The 10,148-nt window shown below is 42.1% G+C and overlaps 1 protein-coding gene across 3 annotated transcripts in view; it reads left to right on the top strand.

Annotated features, from left to right (window-relative positions):
• Window positions 1–661: 661 nt before the first annotated feature.
• Window positions 662–10,148, top strand: part of PDLIM7 (PDZ and LIM domain 7) — a 51,006-nt gene continuing 41,519 nt past the window's right edge. Inside the window, exons 1-2 of one of the 3 annotated variants that reach the window (XM_060765648.2) lie at window positions 662–769; window positions 2,703–2,809. In XM_060765648.2, the coding sequence (XP_060621631.2) occupies window positions 727–769; window positions 2,703–2,809 (150 nt within the window). In that variant the 5' untranslated portion in view covers window positions 662–726. The remainder of the gene's footprint in view (window positions 770–2,702; window positions 2,810–10,148) is intronic. The other 2 variants (XM_060765649.2, XM_060765647.2) reach the window with 2 other exon arrangements.

Here is a 10,148-nt window from a genome sequence, read left to right as displayed (position 1 = left end):
GAAGTTTAGTCCTAATTTTCTGGTTTGTTTCCATCTGCTTGAGTTAAGCGGGTTGTACTGACAAAGGGAAGGCCTCTCTCTGATTACCACTAGTCTCCTGAGCTTAGCCTGGTTTCTGTTTATTTTCAGCACATAAGCGCCGTGCTTTGTTCCAAACTCAGTTTACTTTCCAGTGAAGTAGCTGCCAGCTGAGGAACGACATTGACCCATTCTTAACAAAGCCACAAGGGCTCCAAAGCATCACCTGAGAAATGTGCCTCACCACAGTGCCACAGGTGTTCATTCTGGTGCTGCTTGACTGAGAAAGTCATAGTTGGAAGTCATAGTAACTTCGGTCCAGGGAAAGGGCCTCTAAGTTGCTTATACATTTTTGCTACTAGTGTGGAGGCTCAAGGCATTCTTTCTGCAGCTTGTGGCATAAGACCCCGTCCAGGCATGTTTTGCCGACTCAGCCCCACCAAGAAGCTGGAGAAATCAAAGCTCCTTGCCTCTTCCTTAGCAGAGCACATTCCTCTGCCGTCCCTGTGGAGAGATGGTATTAAGCTCTTGCCGGTACTGCTGCTGTTAGCCTTCAGACTGAAGCAATTCAGCTTTCCAGGGAGGGCTGGTACACACTGTTACACTACAGTAAGAAGGGGCAAATGCTACGTCTCCCCTACCAGTTGGTCTGATACAAGAAGCTCTGAAGACCTTGGCACTTTGTAGTCTTCTCTTGTCCTAGAGGAGATGGATGTCCTAGGGCCCAGCCCAAAAGAACAAAATGTTTCTGGTATGTGTGTACATATGTGGATTTTCTTTCCTGATCCTTTCTGATTTGTCCTAACTCCTCTGTTAGAACCAGTCATGAAGTATTTGACGTTTCCAAGACTAATTTGCATCTCTCCCAGTCTTGATGAGCAACCAGTGGACTATGACTGTCATTTTGCATGCCTTATATAGGCAAGATTGCCTAGACAGAGTGAAGGAAGGCAGAGGGAGTAGCTGATGTCCAGAGGCAATCTTCTTGTCTGCTTGTTGTGACATAGGGTTGTTTCAGCTCGCTTATCCCAAAAGTAGCAAAGTGGTAGCAATGCCTGGTGGAGAGTTTCTGTTCCCAGAATGATTAGGTGGAGTAGATTAAGGATTCAGCCTTTATGATTTTACTTAATTAAAAGTAGCTGTGTTAAAATACAACTATGAGAACAGAGCAGTTTCAATGGGTACCTCTACACTGTCAAATGTATCCAGTTTGATACTAATTTAATTTCAGTGGAAATATAGGAGTTGTAATTTTACAAGGACTTTAGCCTTCTCTGCCCAAAGGGTGCTGGTGCCTCACTAGAATTTCATAGCATTGAGACATGGCAATTCAAGTGGTCTCAAACTGCATTGTTTCTACAGTGTAAGTGCACCTTTTGTCTTCCCATCCCAATGTAGGGTCCTTCATTCTTGAATGTTTATATTCCCTGTGTGGAAGCTCCTCAGTTTGCTGTGTGACTGGAGTCTACTAAAATGGTTTTTGTCTGTTCTCGTGTCCATGTGGAGAGTTTCACTTTATTGCAGTGGGGGTCTTATCTTATATATTTGGTTCCTGACAACCTCTGCTCTTCGTGGGTCTCATTCACACAACCGTGTTTGTTTTTCTTTCTTTGGCTCAGGGAATTCAATTGGTTTTGCTCTTGGGAAGCAGCCATTTTGAACTGGCTCTGCTTCAAACATTGGCAGTGAGAGCTGTGGCCCTTCCACACCCAGAATATCAAGGCAGAAAATCCCACAATATCTGATTTGAACTGGGTTATCTGAGTCCACACTGCCATATATTCCAGTTCAAAGCAGAAACATGGGATTTTATTCAGCTGTGTGGAAGGGGCCCAGGTTTGCTATTTATGATGACTGACCCTGGGAAATCTAGTGCTTAGGCATATGACAAAACCTATTTTCATAATTAATCCAGATGCTTTTATTGACTCAAGCAAAAGTGGCCGAGGTTTAAAATAAACCCATCCAAAGGTCATGCAAATTTATCCAAAATATACATGTGATCCTTAGGCATAGGGGCTCTTAGTTGAGACTCTTGTTGTTTCTATTAGGAAGCCAGCATTTAATATTGCTGAGATGAGCCCTTCAAGGGCTAAAGTTGGAAGTCCTTCAGGAATGTGGTTTTGGTAAAAATAGAAGAGAAACCTTTTTGCTCAGTGTTTTGAGAATGGGTGGAAAACAGGAATTATTTCCATTCTTTTCCTGGCCCTTTGTGTCACTATTCCTCTGTATTTTTGTGTGGTAGTTTTGCTTTCTGTCTGTTGTCTTTTGCTATCTTGTTTTGCTAGGACTGTGATGGAAGCTTAAAGAAGGGCAGAGAAGCTGTGGCATTCCAGCGATGTTTGGACTGCAGCTCCCATAATCGTTCACAATAAGCTATGCTGGCTGGATCTGTTTTGGATTGAAAGGCCAAAAACTCATGAGGACCATAGTTGTCAGGCCCTGCTCTGCAGACAAGGGAAGGGAAAACTTCACTGTAGGTCAAAAAGAGGAAGAACTAATGAGGGAAACAGCATGGAGAGGATGGAGGGGAGCACTTTGGTTCATGGTTCATGATGTGACATAAATGGCAAACTTTGGAGGACGAGCTCCATTTCCACAGTCCTGTTTGTCAAGCACCTCTTCTTCATGTTATCTAGTCCTCAATTGTATATAAGTGACTGTTCCTTTCTCCTTTCTCACAGAAATGTCTGATATAGACTCATACAAGGTGGTGCTGGATGGACCAGCACCATGGGGCTTCAGGTTGCAGGGTGGCAAGGACTTCAACATGCCACTCTCCATCTCCAGGGTGAGTATCAGCCTTTCAAAGCCTCTTGACAGGGAGGCCTTCTCATTCTCACTCTGAAGGATATTAAGCAGTTGTGATTTCTTTGTTATATCATCGCTTCCTTTCCAGATCATTCCTGGGTTGGCATATCCATTACCCCTGTCCTTCCTCCCCCAAACCTTTGAGGTTCCCTTTGTACCTTTTACAAGGTACCTTGTGCCTGAGAGGAAAAGAAAGGCCCTGGCTGGATAGATAGCCTAACGTCATTGGACCCATGATGTAATGAGAGGGTACTTGGCAATGACTGGACTGTCACTTGATACCCAGCTTTTTGAGGCTCCCACTCCCTATTTTTGGACCTGTGGAAATGACACTTGCCTGTGGCTGGGTGGAGATAACTCTCCACAGGAAGGGGTTGTGGTAATGTGAATACATAATTCCTGCTGTTCTAAATATGATGCCAAGAAATGCAGCTTAGTAGATCTTTATATCGGAGGGGAGTAGTCTTGCAGTTCATTTTCAACAGCTGATTGTGTTGGTCCATCAATTTTTTAAACTTCTGAGATGATGATTTCTTTAGTTTTGCTTTCTACATATTACCAAGTCTTCTGAGTGGTACTGGTTTGGGAACAGTGTGAAATGATATTCACATCTTCTCCCTGTGAGCTGACATCTTTAAGTCTACCCATTCCACACTGCATTCTGTGCTAGGAGGCTGTCCTGAAGATTAGTGGATAGAATTTTGACAAGAGTAAGAGTGGCCAAATGGTGGTCTTCCAGATGTTGTTGGACTTGAATTCCCATAATCTTTGTCCGTTGCTGTACTGCCTAAGATAATTAGGACTTACATTCTGACAACATCTGGAGGGCCAGGAGCCATCCAACCCTTTAGTACAGGGAAGATGCAGAGAAGATATGCAACTTGTGGCTCTCCAGGTGTTGCTGAACTGCTGCACTCCCATCATCTATCACCATTGACTAGGTAGTTGGGGCATAATAGTAGGATTGGCATCCCTACAACATCTGGAGGGCCACATATTCGTATTCCTGGTGTAGACACTGATTTTCTCTTGCTGCAAATGAGACCTAAGGTCACCAGTGAGCCATTTTTGTGGGTGGGCATGTGGTTCAAATCTCAGTTCAGCCACCAATTTCCAGGGCAGCTTTAAAGTCATCTATTCCATAAGAAGGCCAGCATTTCCCATCTGTAATATAGAGACCATAGTGCTCTGCCTCACAAGATGATACTGAAAGTGTGTGTGAAATGCTTTCAACACTTAAGACAAGCACACCATAAACACTTAAGTCTTCTTCTTTATTGTCTTCTCTGGAGCAACCTGGCCATCCTTTTATGCTGATCCCTTAAATGTTCCTCCTAGGCCTGTAGGAACCTCCGTATCATCCTAGGCTGCCTCCCCAGAAGAGCTATTCCTGACCTGAAAGTGCCCCTCTGGGTTGGTGTGGGTGCTGGTGAAAGCTGTCAGAGGATGGCTTGCAGACAACTCCTCCTCTGCATGGAATTGCCTTATAAGCCTTGGAATGCTGACCGCAGCTGCTGCTGACGCTTGCGGCTGCTTGGCAAAGCAGACCGTTTCTCTATAAACGAGAAGCCCTGAGAACGGCTGGAGAAAGGCACCAGAAAGCTCTCCCACGACCCAGAACTGGACTTCTCCCCATGCAGAAACCCTTTCCTAGAGTTACCTGAGCTTTTGTGCCATCAATGTTCAGCAGAGTTTGAATAGTTGCTTTTTCTTTTTTTGCACTACAGTTTCTAGACCCCTTCCCCCCCCCCCCTAGTTAGCACAGCCAGTGACCCTCCTGGTTAAGGAATTCTGAGAATTGTAATCCCAATGTGTTTTGCGAAGATGGAGGTTCTGTTTGTGCTTTCTGCTCTTTCTCCAACCCATCTCTAGGGACGTAGTTTTGTTTTCCTGCCTGGAGGACTTTGTGCTGAGGCAGCCTCTTCTGTTTTTGTTCTCCCACTCTCTCTTTTTTTAAAAGTTTCTCTTGGCCCTGGGCCAATCCTTAACAAAGCCCCTGCCTAGACAGGGGAGAGCCTATCTGTGGAAAGACCCCAGCTTGTGCCTCCCGCAAACATACCAGACGAGAATAGCAGTCCCTTTCCCCTTGCGCTAGCATGCCCTGGCCCATCCCTCTTGCAAGCTGTATGAGAGCTTGTTTTGTGGCAGGGCCTTGAGAAAGCTTTCCTTCCTGCGCTATTTGGGTAGGTGGTGTGTTGCATTTGCCCAGGGGAAATATAGCTGAGAATGGTCTGTGTCTCTTGCTTAAGCCAACACATCACTTCCCAGGCAGCTGCAGGTGGCCAGACACAGCCTGTACTCCTGTGTTTTTGCCCTGTCTTCCTTGGCAAGTCCATCGATGTTAGTAACAGATTCAAGGAGATTGGTGTAATAGTTTTTGTTGCTGTTAAACATATGGGAACCTGGCTGCAATTATAGCACCTTAGGGCACATCTGTTACATTTCATGTCATTTTTATTCAGCTATTCACTGTCTTGAGCAAAACATGGATTATTTTGCCATACAAGCACACTTTCTCTTTCTAAATGATAGACACAGAATCTAGCTTTTCCATTAATTAATGCTGTAAAAGATACACAACATGCTAGACTCGAGGAACAGTGACAGATGCGCAGAAGATGCTGAGAAGTGTGAAGTCACCAGATTATAACTTTTAAATAAATGATCGGATGCCACTGCTTAAAAAACAATTCTTAATTTTTGGCCCAGAGTAAGGGCGAAAAAGACAGGCAAAGGGTCTTATAATGAAGGAATTGAATAATAATAAGTAAGAAGGACTGTGTGAAACTTCATCCAGCAATTCAAAAGCTGCCATCTTTCCTTTCATGAGGTAAAAAGTCTTGCATGGAAAATAAACAGGAAGTGGAGTACAGGTAGATTGTATTCTTAATGAGAATTGCACTCCCACTCGCATGCAAATATTTGTAACAGTCTTTGCAAAACCGTAACATGCCTTAGTCATGTTTGCTCTGTTGTTTTCAGAGTTACCTGTAGGGTTGATGTTCAGTACTTTCTAAATAAGGAATGCATAGCGTATGGACCTTTTGATGTATTTGATTGACAGCTCCCAGAATTCTTCACTCTTGGTAATAGGGGAAGGGTCTAATGGGATTTGAAGTCTCCCAACTTCTGGAACCCTGTATGTTCCCCAATCCTTATCTAAAGAAGGGTATTAGGAAAATCTTATACTGCCCAGAGAAGAATTGGTTTCATTGTTTTAAGCACCCCACATCAGATGGTTACAGAGAAATCCTCGAAAATATGTGGGAAGCAGCTGATGGATATCTTAGAAGCCAATGAAGATTAGGGGGGTGTATTTAGTTGTGGAGCAAGCCTATTGCACTATTTAGTTTTTGTCTTCTCATTTTATTGTCTCACTGTTGCAGGACTGCTAACCCTTTTCAATCTTGGGGTTTATTTTACTTTGGGTTCAAAAAGAAAAGGGAAAAATAGGAGGAAAAGTAGTGTGAAAATAGTGTGAAAATAACAGTGCTAAATGCTTTACGCAACAAGAACAAATCTTGATCAGTATAACTGACTCCAGTTGAAAAATATGATTGATTTTGTACACATTGAGCATAGAAACCTCTATTTGGAAGGCAACAATACTGTATTTGTCAAACTGAGAATAGGCATTAATTTTGTTATTGTAAGTAAAGGATTCCTTCCATGGAAATTCAATCCATTTTAGGTTTGACCTGGAAGGTGTGTGGAATATGACAAAGCAAGACATTCTGTTTCTTTGCTACACCCGAAAGTTAGGACTTTTGTGTAATATCTTTCTCTGCAAAAGCAATGAATCTCTGTCCAGATGCTCTAATTGAGCTAGATACTTTTGTAGCCTCCTCTCAACCAACCTGGTCGACTGTAGGAGCCACCCTTTGTGTTGTTGTTAGCTGTTCCAGCACTGTCATTCGAAAGTGGCACCAGAAGTCCAAAAAAAGTACTGTAAATGAAATTTAAGAAGCTTGAAGCTGTTTCATTTCTAAAAACACATAGAATCTTAAATATTTATTTTAAAATTTGCAACAGGTTTTCTATCCTAGTGAGCCAGGAACTAGCATCATACTTGTGCCCATTGATTTCATCTGTTTTCTTCTTTGCTGAAAACTCACCATGGACTGGCAGTTCTTTCTCAAGGACTGGCACTGGTCCACTTGAGTAGAATTTCCCTTGTTTTGGTTGGCATAGGAATTCCAGTCCTGATAAGGGTGATAAAGCCTGTACTATAGGTGGGAAATCCAGAGAATATTGAGAGAAGGGCCAGGGCCCCTTGAGGTCTTGCAGCGGTGTCTGGGACCGTTCATATTTTTTCAGCATCTCCACCCTTTCCTGTTATGTTGTGGGCTCCACTCCCAGAATAATTGACATAACTGGCTTGCAGTGAGAGGCAGCAAAGGGCAGTTTGAGATGTTTTAGCAGGCATTCTTTTTTATGTCTTGACTATCAATTCAGTTTCCTAATTTGGATACATTTCTGTGGATGGATCAGTTTTACTTGCGTATTTCAGTGTAAGGTGTAGCTCATGATGGAAGGGAACATTGCTCATTCCATGGGGCACTACACACATAAAGCACCACGATTCAGCTTTTAACTATTGTAGGAACATTATGTGGAGTCCTTATGTCTGTACTTTGCTAAGGCACTAGAGCCCTCTGGCTGAGATTATTAAATATCTTCCTCTAAACTCCAGGATTCTGTAAGATACAACCATGGGAGTTAAAGTGTTGTAATATGTAGTGTGAAAGGGATCTAGTCACTTTCCCTTTCCAGAGAAAGTATTATACAATCTTTTCTGTTTGCTTATACAGTGGGCCCTTGGTCTCTACTTGGGGTTTGGTTCCATGAACCCCTCAGAATACCAACATGAGTGGATGCTCAAGTCCCATTATATACCATAAGATATTAAAAATGTGTCCCTTATATAAAATGGCAAAAACAAGGTTTGCTTCTTGGAAAACTTATTTTGAATATTTTCTTGCTGTATATGGTTGAGACCATGGATGCAGAATTCATGAATCTGGAGGCCCAGCTGTATGTCTAGTAAAGTTTTGCTCTGTTTCTTACAAAACTCTTACAGACCCTGAAGCAAATTATAGACGGACTCATATCACTAAGTTTGTTGTGATGTCAAAACTTTGCAGCAGGTTAATTCTGACCTAGTATTTATTTAGTACTGACTACAGGAAAAGCCTGGCTTTCCCAGAGCATGATTCCTTATCTCCAAGTCTGGGGCTTGTGACTGTACATTAGAGTACAGAGTTGACTAGTTTCAACTCTTGTTATGCAGTGACATGGAATGTTTTTTGTTTTCTTTTCAACCCAGAATGGCATTTTGAGCCTTTTTAAAAGACTAGATTCATTGATGCAAGCATATAATTCCTGTATACCCAATCTGGTCCATGAGGTTGGTCCATGAGGTCACAAAGAGTCAGAAGTGACTAAATGAATAAACAAAAATATACCCAATAGATTCCTGGTATTAATAAAGGCATAGAAGCCAGTGGATCATTTCTCAATTGTCTAAGGCATGTCAGGACTCTATGAGAGGAATTAGCAACCAATGATTTCTGGGCCAAATGTGTTTGCTTCTGACGTAAGCCCAGAAACAAAGAAGGGAAGTAGAATGATTCATAGCTAAAGCAATAGGTTTTGTCGGTAAGTCACTCAAGGGAATGGGTGATGAAAGTCTGACCTTCCAGATATTGAACTTCAAGCCCCATCAGTCCTCACTATTGACTTTGCTGCAATCTAGCAGCATATGGAGGGCTAGATGTCCCCCACTGCTACGTAATGGAATTGGGCTGGGACTTTGGCCCACTGGTTTCTTAAAGAAGCCTCGGGGCTGAACTAATTACGAGGGAGTATTCTCAGCCAAGTTTTTGGAAAGCCCCTCTTATACCAGACAGTAGTACTCTCAGATATTTAGGTGATGGAACATATTTTGTATATGAGATGTTCCTGTTCTGATTTTCTTAGTTGGGAACCCCCTGTTGCTGTTGGACAACACTGTCCACAACACCACAGGCAATTGACCTGGAACATCACCTTGGATTGATGGGAAAAACTGTGAGACAGGAATAGAAAGCTTAGCACTTTGTTTGGACTTAATGCTGCAGAATGGGTATTAGATAAATGTTGACTAGCCATCGTAAGGAAGAAGCCACTGCCTCATTAACTCAATGCCTCTGGATTAACGGTTCACAGAGTGTGCGACTCCTGGCTTCCTTTAGCTCATTATGAAGTGGTGATTCCTGCATGGCTCATGCATAAAAGGAGGATGCTGTGTGAGTCACACTATGGCAAGTGGTTGAAATGTGTGCCATAGTGATATCATGAAGAAACTGATGTGTCAGAGTAGTCCTGAAACTCACAGACAAAGAAGCCCTGGATTTACTTTAAAAAAAGAAAATTTATTGGACCCAGATATCTGGGAAGGACAAACTGACAAGGTTGTAGTGAGGGCAAAGGATCAGGCTAATAATCATTTTGCTCAGGTTTTTGTCACAGCTTATCTCTGTCAGATGCTTTGATTCCTTATGAACCTAAGCTCTTATAGACAAAATATGCTGCTGGAAGATCATTTTGGGAGCCACCTATAAAAAACAGTCAGGAGGAGGATTGTAGATAGGTCACAAATGTTCGGTGCTGCCCTTGCAGAAGGATGAGGCCATGGTGGGTAATGGAAAAGAGCAGGTGGAGGGTAATTTACGTCTGATTTGCTCAGCTGTCCCAAGGCTGAGTTTTGAAAATGAAGGAGAACTGCTGAGGTCAGGGGAAGAACAGGATAAAAATATACCCCTTGCTGTTCAAACAGGGATGGAGAAAGGTGGGTATTGTCCAAGGAAGCCCATTGGTTGGGTTGGAGAAGTGTATCTCTAACCCCCTTTTCATGTGTTACTGTTTTGGAGACAATTGTACTAAAGTGCCTTGTAGCCTGGAAACCTCATGTACAACTGTTTTAGTTGGTTTTGATATTTACCATATATACTCGAGTATAAGCTGAGAGTTTCAGCCCTTTTTTAGGCTGAAAAAGACCCCCTCAGCTTATTCTCGAGTTAAGGTTATTTATTATTTTACTGTGTTGTTGTTGTTATTACATCAATTATTTTACTCTATTATTATTTTGATTACATTTATTATTTTACTCTCTTTGTTATTATTGGAAGGATACGTAAGCACATTTACTTTGAAAAGGGTTAGAATAATGGTTTAATCAGAGCTGGACAGTCTTACTTAAATTACAGTTTTATGTAAATATTCAAAAATATATAATCAATTAATGTAAATTTTTGCTATCTATTTTTATTTTGAAATTT

The sequence above is a fragment of the Anolis sagrei genome, chromosome 2, assembly GCF_037176765.1.
Source record: "Anolis sagrei isolate rAnoSag1 chromosome 2, rAnoSag1.mat, whole genome shotgun sequence".
Classification (NCBI taxonomy): domain Eukaryota; kingdom Metazoa; phylum Chordata; class Lepidosauria; order Squamata; family Dactyloidae; genus Anolis; species Anolis sagrei.
Note: the sequence above shows the minus strand (reverse complement) of the source record. Positions and strands in the feature narration are given on the sequence as shown.